The sequence below is a fragment of the Nipponia nippon genome, unplaced genomic scaffold, assembly GCF_047370975.1.
Source record: "Nipponia nippon isolate SJK-2023a ecotype South Korea unplaced genomic scaffold, ASM4737097v1 scaffold_30, whole genome shotgun sequence".
In the NCBI taxonomy this organism is placed as follows: Eukaryota; Metazoa; Chordata; class Aves; order Pelecaniformes; family Threskiornithidae; genus Nipponia; species Nipponia nippon.
Window position 1 is genome coordinate 856006 of NW_028262348.1, and position 18393 is coordinate 874398.

Here is an 18393-nt window from a genome sequence, read left to right on the forward strand (position 1 = left end):
TTCTGATAAAACTCAAAGCCTAATCTATACCAATAACATTGCCATATTTAAATAATTAATAACAACCAGTTGAAATCATGTTTTCACACTCTGCTGTTGTGTAGAGCGAACTTTCATTGACTTTTAGTGAGAACGTATGTGAAGTGAACAGCCGCAGGATCGCCCCAGGGCCCCGGGAGCGTAAGCCAACGAAGGCCTGGAAAGAGTGGAACCAGGGAGATAACAGAGGCCCAAGGGCCGTTCACACAGCTGTCCCGTCACCGATCCCACATTCTATGACAACCTAACGAAGGTGCCTGCAGCTGATCGCGCCGGCGGAGCCACCTCCGAGGTGTATACCAGGTGTAAGGCAGCTGCTTGCACTGACACCGTGCTTCAGGATGGGGTGTGCAGAATCGATCACCGCCATCCTGTTGTGCTGCAGGTGTAAGCACTGTTTGTCAGGACAGGCTCCTTATTCCCGAGGGCTGCTCCCAGCACCCTGCCAGGGGGCCAGGCCGTATGCAGAGGCGAAGGAGGAGTTATAGCCATCCTTGTGCTAATGGCTGGTGAGGGGGTCCTTAACCTCCGAGCTGGGCTGGTTCCGCACGGCATTATCCCCTTGCTTTCCTTTCTCACTGGGAGCTCACTGAGAGGTGGTGTAATGAAAAAAGCAAATTATTCCTTCATCCGTGGGAAGCCCTTGCACTAGGAGTCTGTGCACGCACCCAATTAGCCAGAAGACAGTTGAAATCCTCAGGTATAACTGTGCTAACCACGCGTTCCCTCCCTTGTCAGTAAGGACAACGGCCAGCAACTCCTGCTTTCATCTGCAGGAATACCCAGGGTCATCGGCCGCTGAGCAGCTAATTAGCTGGGGTTATCTGCTCCAAGAGCGCTTGTACTGAAGAAAATTAGGACAAAACCAGTACAGAAAGTACACTGGGACTGTCTGTTTCTGGTGAGTTCAGCTGTTTGTTCCACTTCCAAAGGGAGAAAAGTTTCCAAGATTTGTTTGCTGTTCTGAGTTATCCATTTTTTTACTTTGCTTATATACCTGTTTTCTAGCAGTTCTGTAAGATTTAGTACAACTCTGGCTAACTAAGCACGGTCTTTTCCCCTTTCCTACTCAAACTGGTTGTTCTGCCTTCGAAGGCATGTTGTGCCTTCTCACACACCACATCGAAAGCTCAGGTTGCCCATTCCCCATCAACCACTCCTTCATTACACAATTTACAGTTCTTAGGTTCTGGCAGGCTAATATATGCCGTAATTACCCAAAGGCCAGGGGGTAAACACTTTACACAACAAAGACTGTGTAAAGATTACAAACATACTTGTAGCATCGAACCTGCTCCCTGCCTACCAGTGTAGAGCTCTCCAGTTGCAACGGGGTCTTTGCGTCTCGGGCAGAGTCCCACAGCAGCGGCGGGTGAGCTGCTACAACCTGTACACACCTTTGCTCCTGGACTGGAATGGCTCAGATGCAATATTTCTACCCACTAACGGGTTTGCGTTAGCCCAAATGGCAGAAAACTTGGTAACTTCGTTAGCGATACGTTCACGCCTGCTGTTCCATGGCTTTGTTAGGAGGGACATGAACTTCCTCAGCACTCTTCCCAAAGGGAAGGGTTTGTTTCCCTGGGCCTCTGTCCTGTACCCGGACACAAAGGTCTGGTCCCATATAAACCTCCCCACGCAGCCTTGCCCTGCAGGTATTGCAATGAGAGATGAACTTGAGCCGTTTGAGATTCTGATCTACAAGTTCATGTGCTAAATATCTTTCCCCCTCAGGCCTTTTACTGTGACTTATAGCAGCGGCCACCAGAACGCCTCTGATCAGGGCTCTGGCTCCGCCACCAGCGACGCAGGCAGACAGAACCTCCTGTCGGGTACTGACCTTCATGGTGACTAGCAGGCATTTTTTCCATAACTGTTTCTACCTTGTCCACAAGATGCCTTCTAGAGACTTTAAAGGAGTTATTAACAACCACCTCTTGTATCTAAGGAAATCGTTCCCAGTTCAAGTCTTACACAGAAAGAACACTTAGACTTACACTGTAGAAAACTGTCACTCAAATATTGAAGTCTCTGGAATTCAAAATGAGCAGATATTTTAAGTCTAGTTGATTCTAGGCCACACAATAAGACAGGAGTTGTGTTTTGGTATTAAGCTGGAACTTGAAACTGTGAAGTTCTCGTACTTAGGCATCACAAGATATTTAAGTTGAAGCCTTATGCAGTCTTCGTCTCCACCAGCGATACGGGAACTAAAGCAGAGCTCAGTCGAGCCCAAAGAGGCTTCCAAATTCAGGTCTAGGCAGTGGTCCTGCCCGGAGCAGGGGGACGGAGCAGCCTCTGGAGAAACGCAGTAACGCCATGCAGCTCAGTTCACAGCCTTCCTCAGCGAGTGCCTCCGTGCGGGTCCTGTCCAGCGGGCCGGCGCCCCGGGGGCTCCCGCAGCGCGGGTTAAAAGCCCTTAGCACCCTCTTTGTGTAGGCTGGCAGCGAGGGCTCCTGCGCACAGAGATCGATTTTAGGGAGAAAGGCCTCAGCGCAGATCAGTGGTCCCCACTTAACTGCTGTGATGCCGAGCCAGAGAGAATCCACGCCGGACAGAACCGAGTGACAAGTCCCTGAACAGAGCAGGCTGTCCCAGCTGGTTTTCAGGTACGCTGCTCACAAAAAGAGCTATTGTAATCCAGATTTGCAACTCCCCCACAGGCATTAGGTTTTCTGAAGCCCACTGGAATGTACTATTCTGTCCAACGTAAACTCCGAGTTCACTGAGAAAGAGATACTAACTTCCTCTTGAAGCAACTTTTTTCCAAAAAAACCCTTCATGTTTTCCTGCAGAAATTTCAGCATCAAATCCAACATTTTTTTATTTTAAGACACTACACCACAAACTATGAAGTGAAAAAAGGCAGAAAGGTGGAGTAAGTGCAAAACACCCATGTGACATGGTTTTCACAGTGTTTTCTAGTTGGGGACCTCCCAGAAATCCAGAACTGGCAAACTCAAACTCAAAAATGCAAGTTATTAAAATAAAGTTTTATAAACTCATTCAGAACGTCACTGTTACACCCACTCCCAATGAAAAATCAGAATGTTTTATTAAAACAGTTCTATTCTCCCAACTGTTGCAAAAGATGTTTTCAGATGCTCTTCTGCCATTAAACTAGAAGTTGTTCAGTAGACCTGAGCTTATTCAGCCTGGTTAGTCAGGCCCTGTCGTTCTCTTTTGGCAAGCTTTCATCTGATATATTAAATAAAGTCACATTGTCCCATATTCTGTTGAATAAGAAATCCCACACAGCACTTCCAGGCCAAGGGACATGGCTCAATGAAGGTAATTTCTGATCCCTCCTTACCTCGCGAGAGTACTTGCAAGTCCGTCCTGTCCTTTTGCACAGATCTTTATGTACTCATATCCTTTGAATATCCTTTCTCAAGCAGTGAACCCCTTTCTAGGGACAATACATCCTTGTAGCAGCAACCACTTATCTTCCCTTAAAGGCTCTCCGAAGCGTACCATACTATTTGATGTTTGTACCGCTCTGCTCACGGAGATTAACCCATTGAAACTCATTATGTTTGAATTCACAGCACCAGAGGAATGCGTAAGTAATCATTGACTAGGTGAAGAGTCAAGAACCCACACCTTTTAAAATGCATATTTTAGCATCCACAAAGGCTGTGTATCACCAGCAGAATCATTCTGTGTTCTTGGATTCAGTTACTACATGGTGCAAATGTGAGTTTTCCCACACCTCATCACTAGGCTCTTAAGTTCTGACTAAGCAACTGAGCAAACACGTGGTCATCTCAAGTGGAAGTGCTCCCATCTCCACATGGTCACGTACCATCACAGCCCTCTTGCCTAACCGACTGGCACCCTTGCGGTTCAAAAAGAGACTGGATTTTAAGCCTGTCCATACCCTGCAGCTTAAACCCAGCTGCCCTGACAGATTCAGCTGTGATTACATCTGGTGGGTACAACCCTTCTGCCAAGTGTGAGCGACTGCCTGCAATGCAAAGGCAACTGGTCAGCTCACATATCTGCTCTTCAGCAATCATGGCTACGTGCTACCTTAAATTGTCGTTGTTTTTAGTTCAGATTAATACTCCAGCTGCAACGAGAGATGCAATGCCTGTTCTGCCACCCCTGCTCCCATAGCAGCACCCTCTGTCAGGGAGGATTGCAGAGCAGGAAGGTAGGGATGAAAAAACCTGCCCTGCGTCACTAAACCTCACTAAAGCTCTTAAGTGACAAGCCTACATGCCTACTTACGCCAAGTCTAGAAGCACAGTTGCAGCTCAAAGGTTGCAGCTCACCTGCCGTTGAACAGTGTAGCATAAACCCCAGTAGCGACCCAGCTTCAAGGCGGTGAGCCTGCGCCAACTGTCTTTGGACTCCGAGGACCAGCTGCTAAAGCCTATGCCACTGCTGCTGTCCATGGCTTGCTAGAAACCTCAGACCCAGCCTTGAACACAAGAGCTGAATGCCCATCCAGAACACAGCACAGGCAAATCACAGCTTGCCTGAAACTTGGGCGCAGCAAGGATTCAAGCCCACATCTCCTAAGCCTGGTTTTTAGCCAGCAGGCTGTCCTGCAAACGCGGGATGAAGCAAAGTCTGCCTGCATGCCAGTCAGCACTGCCAGATGCTATCTTTTGACCTACCAGGATCAGTCGAGTGGTTAATGTCTCGGTTCCGAACCTGGCCAGTCCCTCTGCCCCACTCCCAGCCTTTGACGCACTGGACCCTTACTTGCTTCAGAAGGGTGGTAGCTATACTACAATGACTCGTTAACAAAGTTTGGCCTAGCTCCAAGAGCAAAAGTTTTTGGGAACATGAGCCATATTTCCTCTGCTTAAAAATACATCATCTTTTCTGTAATAGCAACAAAATGGAGTTCTGTTTAACATTTACATTTGGTAAAACCAGTATTATAAAACATGAACATTTCAGCCTTGAGATATTTGGATGGGGTTTAGCGTGTACCCATCTTTCAAAAAGGACTTTCAAATATCCCCTTCAAGACATTGCATCAAGAAGGCAAAAATCCCTTCAATTATATTGCTATTGTCCAAGAGATCTTGAGCAAAAATGGAAGCATTCTGGAAAGCAGGTACTGGCACTGAAAATGTTCAGCAGGCTCAGAAGGACTGGATGGATCTGCTGTGGCTATGAGCAGTCTAAAGTACACGTTCAGATCCCAGGCCACATTCAGTCAGTAACACATACCGTTCTCGCCGTATCTCATGTATTGATGTGAGACCCATGGTGCTGCACAGAAAAGGCTGTGACAGGAGCTGGTCCAAAACACCCATCCTCTGGAAAAGCCGACGGCGTGGAAAGATATCTGCTCTCTGCCCCAAACAAACTGAACGATGCTTTCAGTCTCTCGGACCTTTAATGTTAAACGACGAATATTTTGTAGGGGAATTTAAGATGCAATCTACTGAACTAAACCCTTTCCTTAATTTACTAACCCCATAGGTGTGATGGTACCAGGTTTTATTCTTAATAGCAACTTTGGAACTACAAAACTATGTCCCTGAAGTAGGTCTAGGTCAGAAGAGTGTCTCCTTACCACCACATTTGTCTTGGAGGGTGCAAGGTGACGGAAAGGCTGCAAGCCGTAAGAAACCCCTGTTCTAAATCATAATTATCCAACTGTTACTCTCTGCCCCCACTGCTGAAAGGCAAGTTTTATAACAGCGAGCCACCAAAATTAAGCAAATTCCTATGTCCTTCTTCAAGGGCAATGCAGTCTCATCTGCGGCATGTTCTTACCAGCACAGAGCCGGGACAAGCTGGATGCTCCTCAGCAAGTTACTCTTTCGCTTATGCAAAAGTAGAGGTGAGGATGGGGCCAGAGAAAGTTATGAAACCTGAGGTTAGCATTTCTGGTTCTGACAAGTGAATAGCTTGCTATGCACAACTACTTCACTTCAGTTGTACATAGTCTTTGGGAACTGTTAAGTACCTCTGCCTTGGCATTAATCTAATAGATTGTCCTGTTATACCTCAGCCTTGCATGTTTCAAGCAGCAAAGCCGCACCTCAAACAGAAACACTGCGGTTAAGGCAGGTGCGTTGCTGCCTTGTTATTCTCAACCTCTCAACCCAGTACAAAAAAAGAAAAAAGTACCTCCTGCAGGGCTTGCCACCTCTTTCCTTTGTGGCGTCCGTGGCATGGTCATCTTTAACATTCTCCAGAAATTAGCACGCACTATTACATTGAGACTTGAGCAACAGAGCGAAACCTCCATTTGTTCCCTCTTCTAAAGGAGCGTGTCTGTCCGTGTATGAAGTAATGCCTTCACAGCTCTTGTAACAGGGCTTGCAGATACTGAAAAGCATCGGGCAACCCGAAGGCACTTCTGGGTAGTTTTTGTTTCTTCCCCTCCCCCTATTGATTTTTTCCATAGGAATTTCATGAAGCAACACCAGCAACTACTGACACAACACAGATCATGCAACCACATCTGCTGTTCAGACCCCTCCTTTTTATGGCAGAACATGCAATCCAAGGTCTCGATTTCCTGATGTTTTAACTAATGCGTTGTTGGAATAGAAGCTGATACAAGATGTCCTCATTTTGCAGGTTAGCTATTTTTTCCGTGGGGAAGTCTTTCCCCTCTAACAGAGCAATGTTGCAATCCAATACTACCTGAACATAAGCATCAAATAGTATCCTGAGTGCCCAGTAACACAGAGACATTAATGAGCATGAAAGCTTCTTCCCACTAAATAAGTTTCCTTTCTGACCCCTTGCTCCACTCTTCCACGTGTAGGGCAACCAGTGGAACTTACGTACCAGCTGCACGGGTAGCAGGCACTCCTGATTTAAGCTAAACACCATGTAAGAAACACTGATGAAAAAAAGAGATCACTCCTGAAAAAACCCTGGAAAACAAGTTACTAGGGGAGACTCTTAAGAGAAAAGGTACTTCGGGAACTGGAAAAGTTGCCTTGCGTGCAACAGGTCAAATTGACTAAGAGCAGGGACACAACAGTTGACTTTCAGAGCTGAAACTAAATAAGCAGATGTCTGTCCGCAGCCAAAGCACCTCCCTCCCCTCCAGTGAGAGCTGCTCCCACTATAACGCACCTGCTCAAAGAGGAGGGACCCAGTAAACCCACAGGCTCTCATTTTACGGAGTCTGGTTTCCCATAATCGTCCACAGGCACACACTCCTCCCTGGGGCAAAGGGAAGCAAAATGAAAGATAACTGGTAAATGAGGAGGTTTGTTAAACCTTTCTTGCCAGCCACATGGCCCCATTCTGGTGATGCTCTTTTGCCCGCACGGGTAGCTGAAGCGGTGTTACTGGGACAGCGGCGTGGTGGGACGGCAGACCAGGCTTCTTAATGGTTGGAGGCGGTGATTGCAGTGCAGAAGGAACAGCGATTTACCTTCAGCAAAGACCGCTGGGATGTGTTTAAAGGGGGAAAGTTTTGACAAAGCCTTCTGAGGCTGAACTTTTTCTTACATCGAGGATTCATGCCGCTGGCATATTAATAAAATTGTTATGAACCCAGTGGATTCTGATTCTTGTAAAGAGATTGCAATCCTAATGATATTCCAGATGTAGAAGAGAGACAAATCTAAAGGAGATGACGATTAGACAGTGGTATAAGATACTCAAATGGACTGGTGTACTGATACGCAGATTATATAGCTTAGGTTATAAGAAGGGTCAGTGCAAAAAGCTATTTCCTGAGCTTTCCTTGAAAGGATATTCCTACATCTTGTGTTATCTTGTTCTGCCAGATAAAGAGTATGTACGCATGAAAGAAGTAACAGCTTACTAGTGGTATTCTCTTTTGTAAGAGCACTTTCCTGATTTTGCTAATAAAGTATGTTAACCCTTATTGCCTATTTTCTGTTCAAATGACTTTCTATAACAGCTCAGTATGCCAAAGTGAGCGTAATGACAGTAACGAGGACCAATTCATTAAACCTTATCTCGTTTCAAGTCCTATCTGACAATAAATGCAAACCTTCCACTCCTCCCATCCAGAAAAGGGTGACTGTCCTCTGTTCAAGGTCTGTCTTCTTTTATCTCTTTTCCTCAGTTCATTACCTTTCTGCTACCTAGACTCAGTCTTTACTTGTAAATTTTGTCAAGCTCCACAGTTTCCAAAACCTACACCAATCTGTACCATTTGTTTATCGGCTTTGTGAAGCTGTTCCGTCTTTGCAAAGCCTTTCTGCCAGGCCACCAAAGGGACCGGGTTCTTGCAGCTAAGAGCCCGGCCTTTCCCCACGGCGGCCAGCTCAGCCAGCGTCCCGCACAGCTTCCCCTCAGCCTCACCGTCCTGCGGTAAGAGAGGGGAGGGGGCTACTGAAGGAAGAGAGGGGGAAAGAAGAGGGAATAACATGGGGGAAAGAGGAAAACCTAAACTGGTGGAAAGGAAAAACAGAGGAGGAGGGAACAAAGGAGGCAGATTGGAGGACAAAAAAACCTAAAGAGTAGGAAAGGCAGAAACTAAAGGGGAAAAAACAGATGATGCCCACTCTCAAGGCTAGAGGCTTTCTTCAGTTCAGCCCGACTGCTGCAGCTGGACCTATCCTTCACAGGCACATTGAAGCTCTCGGATCACAGATGAAGTTTGGACTTACTTGGTGCTCTGCAGAAGGGTTTATTTAATGTTATTGCCATAGCAGGTAACTATTTATTTTATAGACTGTAGAGCATCTGGACAGGGAAAAAAAACCCCAACCAACCAACCAAAAAACCTAGATTCCAAAATAAGAAATGAACTCGAGACTGCATTCACTGAAGAGGTTTCCACAGACTTCAGCAGAACTTGGAAAAGAGCTCAGTTTCCAACTGAAAAAAAATTTGTAGCTACCTGCTTAAATTCACCTGCTTTTGCTAAATCAAGACTCTGCAGAGAGATGAGTGTCTTATTTGCCATAGAGCTGGTTTGAATAACTTTGTCTCTCCTGGAGTAGCCATGTCTGACTCCGGCTTGTTGCGGACAGCTGGATTAGGGAATGCAGCCCAGGACTGGGACCTTGTGCTGGAATGGAGAGAAGAGCCTTGGTCCCGGAGAGCCCACCTTTGACGCGTTAGAAGGGCTTCAGCACAAACAAAGCAGCTATATGGGGACTAAGTGGGGTTTCAGTGGGGATGCTGTACCTCTTCCACTGGAGAGGTAACCAGAGTTGTCGGATTCAGCTTTAGTAATCATCATGAGATGGAGATACCATAGCATAAGAAACAGCCAAGAGCAGGAGCAGGTCTTTGTTTTCCAAGCACACGTAGGAGAGGGCCATTCTTTTTGTTCTTGCAACGAGCACACAGTCTCCTGGGTGCTGTTCTGGTCCTTCATGTGTCTAAATATTCATTTTCCTGGGCACAATCTGTTCCTTCTCACACAAACACAGTTGCCCTCGATAGTTCCTTGCAACAGAAAATTCTTTACAAAGAATTAAATGTGGCCTGCTCGGTTTATTTTAGGACATTTCTTCCTGCTTCACAGGCCAGTTTCCGCATAGCCGACTAATCCCCCGACAGGCGCTCTGCTGAGTGCTCTCCCTGCTCTGCACCAGGAGCTCTGCTCTCTCCTGCATGGCCCTTCCACTCTGCTTCTGGAAGACACCCCCAGCATCATCCCATTGTCCCTGCGGCTTTTCTGGCTCTGCATCTGCCTGCTGGCCTTCCCCCTTGCCACCAGGTAAGAAACCGCCAGTGCTTGACCTCCCATCCCAACAGGGTCTGCATTTTCCAAGTTACCACTTGGCAGCACAGAATGATGCGGAAAGAAGAGGTATACAAGATCTACGGATTTCAGCCCACTCCTTAGACCCAGCTTTCTCTGAAGAGGACTACGTGCCAGCAGCACATTGACTTAGTAAGAATTTCTCATCTTCAAGATGCCATGAAATCTGCCTTCCAGTGTTTGTATAGCTCTGACCTCTCTGGTGGTTTTGAGAGTCTTTCCTCTGTCAGATTGCTAAAGCAGCACTTATCAGCATGCCATGGCACTCATACTACATGCAAAACAGGGTCAAACTGTGACTCAGTCTTACCACCCTACATACCAAACTGTCCACAGACCTTTCCAACCCAATAAAGAGTGAAGACCAACATCAAGTTGGGTGGTAGATAGGGTACCTTCAAAGGGCTGGATGGGCCACGCAGAGGTGAAACAGTTTGCCCAGTGACCTGACTGAGATCCCAGGTCACAAGACTCCCAGCTCCTTTCTCCAATCTCAGCCTCTGTCAGAAAACCCAATTCCTCTTGAAACCATCAGTTCACGTACTGCTGACCCTGTCAAGCCGCAGTGTTAAGTAGCTCCCCTAAAGGGTGAATCAGAGACCCTGCTGCCTGTGACCTGGCCTTCACTAACTCAGAGAATCCAAAGCCAACACAGTAGGTCAAGACCTGGTAATCCCTATAAAAAAGACTTGCTCTTCAAACCTGAGCCTGAAGGCTTGTGAAACACTGGTACACTTTAATAAAGCATGATTAAAGAGCTGGAAAGGTACGTAATAAAGGGAAAGAAACACCTCCTTTATTTCACATCCCAGTCCAACCGAAATATGGAGACGGTGAGATAAAAATCACGCTGTTTACTCACTACTTTAAAAGCTCTCTTCTCCCTGGGTGCAGTTCACCTTCTGCCAATGACACCAAAAGAAGGCTCTTCTGCCTTGCTCTCTTGCCCCTTATTCCTCAAGGGTTCCCAGAAGCAGGAATTTCAAAAGCCAGATCGGTCACACAGAGCCCTGTGGCAGCAAGACTTTATATATGGGAGTGGTCAGAAGGGAGGGTGATGTAATGAAGTCATATCTTTGAGCAGTGAAGGCATGCCACCCTTCCCCCTCCCTGGCCCTAAAGAATTGCTGGCTCACAGGGCAAGCTGAGAACAGAGGGGTCAGGCACTTTCCGTGCCGTACTTTCTCACGGTAAAGGGAATGGCGTAGAGGGTGGGGAGCAAGGACAGATCAAACTTGAAAGGAGACAATACTTTGATGTTGGGTAGTCCCAGGAGTGAAGCCGTACTGGCAAAGATGCTTCTTTCCTTTCATGCATTGAACAATACTCTGCCAGTTGCTGGATTTGCTCATGGGACAAGCCCTGGCAGCAAGGACACCCTCTGCATTAGAGCCCGGTTGCCCCCATACCCACCCTGTTAGGGAAAAATCCCATCTCTGCACTCTTCGAAGCCAGCTGATGCTGGAGCACTGCCCAGCTCCAGGGCCGTGGGGCTGGGAGGTCTGTGGAGGAGAAGGGACGTGCATCCTACGAAAGGTGGCGTCCTGGACGCTGTCCTGGGAAGGTCTCGAGAGGCACATCCTGCCCTTCTCCACCAGAGGAAGTCTTGTAGCCTGCGAATGGAGAGGAAATCTCTCAAGGACGTACTGCTGCTCTCCAAAGGGACAATAGTTCATTTCCAACTTCCTTCACTGGTTTTGTTGATCTTTCACTGAAGGGCTTGTTTGACCACGAAAAGCCATGTCATACATTAGGACAAGGTTTGACTGATTCAGAGCTTACAAATTATTGGTCAAGTATCTCTGGAATAGCTGTATAAAGGAGGTGCCAAGTCTAACAGAAGATGTGCGCGTCTTTTCAGCCGAGGCGACTGGCAAAGGCCGGAGCCATCCCAAGCTTTCACAAAGCAGAATTCATAGAGTTACTGTCACTGCCAGCCACGGCACCAAGATCTGCAGGATCATGCAACAGCAGCCAGATAAATGCCACCAGCTCATGGAATCGAAATCCCGCACCGACAGGAACCTCCGTGGCTAGTTCTTGGGCTTGGGTGGGGAAGGGAGATGTGGGAATGACTCTGGCAAGCAGAGCTGCTTGTGCAACGCCTAGGGAGCTGGACTGGAACACGATCTTACTTCTTCCCCTTCCCAGGTTAATTTTCAGCCAGAGATCTCCCCTCTCCTCTTCATGTAACTCTGCGCCAGCCTAAGTAAGGCAGCTATTTAAAACACTGTAAGGAGTGTTCCTGTACACCAAATCATGGTCCGAATCTCATTTACCCCAAGGAATGGGCCTGCTTTGATAGTGTCAAGGGCCTCAAAAGCAGGTACGTATCTGAGTTAGATCCCCTTCAACCTGGTAGGAAGGCTGCATAAGAGATTTTTTTAGATCTAGGACAAATTAGCTTTCTCTTACATATGTAAGATTTGCTCACTATATTTGCACTCCCCTGCAAATTACACAAACATGATCTCAGTAAACCGCTCCCTCTTGTTCTGTTGCTTTGGAGGGGGCCTGGCTTTGGAGCTGCTGGGATTAAAACAGAAACAATTAACACTGAATTGTTCCGATAGCCTTATCCAAAGAAGAAACCTGCTCCCCTGGCAGGCAGTTTTCAGCACGGCCGCAGCTGGAGCAGACCCGTCCAGCCCCAGGAAAGCTCCCCGTTTGCTCAAGGTGCAGCATGTCTTTTACAGGACAGTTTGGAGACAGCCCAAGCACACGAAGCAGGGGCAGAGCGCGCTCTAACCGAGCTGTAAGCACAAAGAGGAGGAACAGAGTCGTAGCAGGGCTCGTCCCCTCTTTGTCCGCTGATACTCATGGTAAGAGAGGGAGAGACACGGGGCAGACCGTGCAAAGCTGCCTACCGAGTAACAAACTTGCTGCTTCTACAGGAAGATCCCCACACGCCATAACCTGGCCAGATCACCAAATTCTTATCATCATCACCACAAAAATTTTTACTACTTAACAGCATTTTAAAGCTACTATCAGGGCCAGGGAGCCTTACAGGCTGACATGAGAAAAGCATTCATATCCCCACTTTAGAGACAGGGCAACAAAATCCTGCCCAGGGCTTCAGAGCAGGTCGGTGCCCCCGCTGGAATAAGGAATCTTCCCCCAGGTTGCTTTAAGCCCGTTGCTAGACATCACCTCTCTCCCCTGTCATGTGCCTGATATATACAGTAAATGCAGACGTGGTTGAAGGCGACAAGCGCAGAGGCTGACAACGATGTAACTGCACAGTGCCCGGAGCCCCGCCGGCTGCTGTTTTCGCTGTTTGTCCCATTTCTCCCCCACTGTAAAGAGGAAATGAATAAAACATGAAGGTAGCTCCATCTCCCTGTGAAAAGTGACAGCAGATTAGATTGCAGCAGAGGAGCTGGGGAGAAGTTCAAAGTGTATGCCACTTAATGGAAAACTTGGGGATTATTATAGAAGGTTGTTGGGTGACTAATTGCTGTTAAAGCCTAACCAAGGCAAGAGGGCCCTAAAACCAGAGGAACAAGGACTTTGACCAGGAAGAGCCAAGGTCCACTCTACACACCTCCACAAATCTCTTTTCCGTTCTGCCTGAGAATCAGCGGGCTCGGGGGTGCAAGGCTCAGAGGTTGTTCCTGGGCAGGAACGAACACCGACCCGAGGCTCGGCCCCACGGAGACCTGCGTCTGCAGCCCGCCCAAACCTCGCCTTGAGCGAGCCGCGCTTCTCGGGAAGCCCCACAGCTTCTTTTCCCTTTCTCAGCAGTTTCCGCTGCAGGATCAGCTCAGCTGCTCTTGGAGCAACAAATGAAACCTCTCAGCATAAAATTCAGCCCATCCTGGTAAGCCAGAAGCAGTCCTGGGTTACCTTCGTATGGCAAGTTTTCAACCGGACCACCTAGCAGCTCCTGCCCCACCGCAGGGTCAGGGTTGCAGCCTCTCAGAGAGGGATGGGGCAAAGCAGCAGAGGCAAGAGGCAGCGCAGCCATCCTCAGATCCGTTATCCCCACTTGCCAACCCGCGTCCCCAGGCCTGTTGGTGCCCACCTCCACCGCCGCACGCTGCGGGGCCGCCCAGCTGGCACCGGGCTGGGAATCAACCCGTCTCCGAGGGTGCTGCAGGAGCCAAGAGCCACTGATGGCTGTGCCGGTGCTGCATGGGGAGAGTTGTCACCGAGTCCCTGAGGCGGCTTTAGATAAAGCGCTAATCTGCACTGAGCGTGCAGGGGCTAGACACTTTCTGGCTACACCTCCACCAGTCTCCAGAGGGCAAACTCATCTCTGGGATGAACACCCAGAACCAAGAGTTTCATGGGCTGGGGAGCTCTGATTTACAGCGGGACCCTGTTCCCTGCTGTGGGAGGTGAGGAGGGCGCTCAGCAGCAGTACGGGTCCTTCACGCAGCACTTCACAGGAAGGCCGCATACCATGCCAGACAGCTCAGGCTGTAAGTGAGAATCTGGACTTCACATCTGTTTTACTCCAGCGCCTCTCAGCACCTCACACTCTCTGTTTGCTCCCCAGAATGACAGCCTTGGGAAACAAATGGATTTTCCTTTCTAAAGATGTCCCTCCCTGCAGGTCTGGGTACTCCCCTGGTCCTTCCTGGCTCACAGTTACTCCAGTTAAGACCTGGGTAATACAGTTCATCTCTGCATGGCCATTTGCAACACAACAGTTTTGACCTGAAGAGGGAAATTCACGGTACAGGTTTAATCTTGGTGAAAACATCCTTGAGCCATAGCCCATATGTGGGATGGACACTATCGTACGACGGGGCAGGCTCCTGTCACAGCCCGTGCTTCAGCAAAGCAGCCAAGTATGTTCATCTTCCACCAGCCCAAGGGTATACACTGAAATCACCGGATGATTCTGTGCTTTCCCAAGACGGTGGTCACAAAGTTCCTACAGAAGACGACCACAGAGACAGGAGCCTGCCTTGAGTGCCCTCTGCCCCTAAGTGCAGAAACCTGGCAGGTTTGATGTTCACAGCATCTCCTCCTCTGGGCAGAGCATAACACAGGACCGTGGAAGGGATAAGTGCTCAAACACCAGTGGGTCTCCTGTCCTGAGAGAGGTGACCTGCTATCAGGAGAACAAGACCCACATCTCAAGTCCAGGTCCCAAAGTCCTAGATGGGAGAAGTGTCCCTGTCTGGTTTATCTGGCCCCCTGCCCAGCCTTCTTTAGGCTTGTTTGCTTTGGTGCTGCAAAGGGCACCACAGATGGCCGTTCCTTTTGAGATATCGGAACCACAAGCCTCTGCCTCAAAGCACTTGCAACCTATCTTGGAAATGATGAACGGGCCAGCTGGGCTGGAGGCAGAGGCTGTACCAGCACGGCTCCTGGGAAGTCCCACTTGCCATGGCTTTGGGAGGAGCTCGCATGCCGCAGAGGCTGGGCACGCCGCACTGCACGGTGGCCGGGCTTGCCCAGGAGCTCAGCCCCATCAGCTCTCCCCTCCAGCCCACACGGATGGGCTGCTCTGCGTTTGCTCCCTGGCCTCTCCGTGTTGGTATGGGGCAGACGCTGGATATTTTCCCGTCTGCTGAGCCCACACCTGCTGCCCTTTCCACTGCCAGTGGGAATCGCAGGTCCCTTTCCCATGTTTCAACCTGATCTCTGGGAAAGGCTTTGGTTGTTTTCCCAACGTGCCAGGGCTGCAGCTAGCTGGCAGGGCAGGCAGCAGGCCAGTCACCTGCACGGCGCAGCACAAAGGGATATGAGTGAGCAAGCTGCTTCCAGCCCCCCCTATCAACCTGGGACCCCGACCACTGCTCCCAGGAAGGGAGAAATGGCAACGGATGGGAAATCACAGGCATTTCCTTGGCTCTGCACTCTGAAAGATCAGGATGTCTCCCACCGGTCGAGAGGAGGGGTACTACGAACATAGTCACCCCCTAAATTACAAGAGCTGCAGCAGCCAGTGCCATCAGGCACAAAGGGACATTTGCGGGGGGGGGGGGGGGCAGGTGGCCTCCCCAGGGAAAGTCCCTCACCTTCCCCTGCAGATGGAGGCGAAGGGGCTTCCCACAGGCTGGGGCGATATTCCCGCTCTCCTCCCTCCCCCAGATGCCAGGCGCACGGCCCCGACTCCGGCCTTCCGATGCCTGGGGAGACGGCATAACCATTTTCTGATAGCCGCTGTGCCTCGTTTCCTCCCTTGTCCCCGCACAGTTGCCTGGCAGCAGTGGGGAGGAGGGATGATTTGCTGGCGCGGTCATCCCGGTGTGTAAATGGGAGTTTGGGGGGAACAGACCTGGGGCACCCAACGGGGCTGCTCCCCCGTGAGAGCTCCCATGCCAGAAATCAGCTTTGAACTCCAGCAGGAAGGAGCAGGGAAGAGGGGCAGAGGCCAGGGCTTGGTCCCAGGCTGCCAGAAACGCTGGCTGCTCTTGAAAGGGCTTCCTACCTCCCCCACCGCCCCGGCCCCCGCCAGAGACCCCACCAGCCTCCAGCGCGTCTGGGGTCCTGGGGGAGAGCACCGAAACACAGCGGTGGCAGGAAAAGCAAGACACCCAGGAGAATCGTCCTTATCAAGGAACATCATCATATCAAAGGGGAGCCGCCAAGACTGGGAAGAGCCTTTTGTAAAACCCGCAGTTGAGCCAAATCCTGCAGTTTTTACACGTTGGTCCCCCAGGAACCCCATCCTGCAGACTGCCCCAAAGGGGGACCCCTGTGCCAGGTCAGGCCACGTGCCCGACACGCTGCACATCCAGCAGTAACGTGCCCACCGCACAGTCGCTGTTCGCCCTGTGTGTGTGCTTTTTAATTACAGGTTTTGTTTGCAAAGCATTTCTTATAGAAAAGACAAATTGCATTACTCTCAGCTTATTAAAATCACACTCAGAGTTTCTCAACTGCTAATTACACCCAGGCAGCAGTGTCACCATAATTAAAGCCGAGACGCGCGACTGGGGAGCCGGGAGCTCAGCTGCCGCACAACCCCTTGCCCGCACCACTCTAACCAGAGGGGCCGGCCGGAGCCGGGCTCAGCCGCCGCAGTGAGCTCAGCCCTGCCCAGGCCTCGAGCCCCGCGGTGCCCAGGCACGGCCGCTGCCGAGCCACAGCGGAAGGTGATGCCTGTAAGGCCGAGCACCTCCTCAGCACAGGGGAACAAGACCCCTGCACCAGACCTCCCCAGGTTACAGCTGGGCACCTGCACCGACTCTGCTGCAGGGGCTGGGTGGAGGGAACACGTAGCCCTAGAGAGCGAAAGGGGGTTTTTACTCCTGTTTCTGCTGCTAAATGACTGCTATAATCACATTGTCTGCCTAAGCCTCCATTTCCTTGCATGTAAAACAGCGATTTGGGGCTTCCCTGTTAATTAAGGGGCTCTGGGGACAAAGCGCAGGAAGGACTCTTGCTGGCCCCTGTCTCACACAAACACGTTAAAGCCTGCGTAGAGGGTGGACGGTGGCACACTGTCGTGGTTTAACCCCAGCCAGCAACTAAGCAGCACCCAGCCGCTCGCTCACTCCCCCCCGGTGGGATGGGGGAGAGAATCGGAAGAGTAAAAGTGAGAAAACTCACGGGTTGAGATAAAGACAGTTTAACGGGCAAAGCAAAAGCCGCGCGCGCAAGCAAAGCAAAAGCAAGGAATTCATTCCCTCCTTCCCATGGGCAGGCAGGTGCTCAGCCGTCCCCAGGAAAGCAGGGCTCCATCACGCGCAAGGGTGACTTGGGAAGACAAACGCCATAGCTCCGAACGTCCCCCCTTCCTCCTTCTTCCCCCAGCTTATACACTGAGCATGGTGTCGTAGGGTATGGCATAGCCCTGGGGCCGGTCTGGGCCAGCTGTCCTGGCTGTGCCCCCTCCCAGCTTCTTACGCACCTGGCAGAGCACAAGAAGCTGAAAAGTCCTCGACTAGTGTAAACTCTGCTCAGCAAGAGCCAAAACATCAGTGCGTTATCAACATTATTCTCATCCTAAATCCAAAACACAGCGCTCTACCAGCTACTAAGAAGAAAATTAACTCTGTCCCAGCTGAAACCAGGACACACACCAACAGACTTGGGAGCGAATTACGCAGGGGAAGGTCTGAAGCCCTAGAGACCGTGAGTCCCAAAGAACTGAGAGACAGCGATAAAGGAGCTTACAGACCTGTGAGAAGCCGGGAGCTTGCTGGGGAACCAGCCCTGCCTCTGCACCGCGGGGTCTCAGGAGAAGAAGAGCCGCAGGCGTGCAGCAGCCGCGCGGGCAGCACCGCGAACGCCCGCCGCGCTCAGGCGCCTCGGCCCTCCAGAGCACACCTGGGAGCAGCTAAGCTTCGGGCGCCAGCGCTGGCCTCCCGCCGCCGAGGGGATGCTGTGGAGAGTGCCACTCCAGGAAGATGGGGTGCTAGTTGGGGAAAGCAGATAAATGCCGCATCTGGTTCCAGATGAGTTTCGTTCCTTCTGAAATCCTCACAGTTTCAGTGCTCAGCAGGATGCAAACACATCCTTAAATGACTTCCTGGAGCCCTGCTTTCAAAGGTCAGTCCCTTCAAATGCCATAACATGCCAAGATCAACAGCAGCCCCAGGGAGCTCCAGGGTGCCAGCTCCATAACCACTGAGCATCTCTACAGCCAGTTACCCATCAGCTGCTAAAGGGGCAATTCTACCTTTTCACATTTGAAAAGGCTGCTGAGACTTCCTAAGCAATCAGGCTTACTTAAGTACCCAGAAAAAAAAAAAAGAGTAGGAAAA

At 50.2% G+C, this 18393-nt stretch overlaps 1 protein-coding gene across 9 annotated transcripts in view; it reads right to left on the minus strand.

Moving 5' to 3' along the window:
• Positions 1-18393, minus strand: part of GGT1 (gamma-glutamyltransferase 1) — a 61335-nt gene that overhangs the window by 14593 nt on the left and 28349 nt on the right. Inside the window, exons 1-2 of one of the 9 annotated variants that reach the window (XM_087768738.1) lie at positions 17808-18377; positions 11135-11334 (exon numbers count right to left, since the gene is read on the minus strand). The exons of 3 other annotated variants lie outside the window; for them this stretch is intronic. In XM_087768738.1, coding sequence (XP_087624864.1) covers positions 11135-11301 — 167 coding nt within the window. In that variant the 5' untranslated portion in view covers positions 11302-11334; positions 17808-18377. Of the gene's footprint in view, positions 1-7101; positions 7122-10583; positions 10705-11134; positions 11335-17807; positions 18378-18393 lie in introns of those variants that run through there. 5 more of the 9 variants (XM_087768739.1, XM_087768741.1, XM_009463686.2 and 2 more) reach the window with 5 other exon arrangements.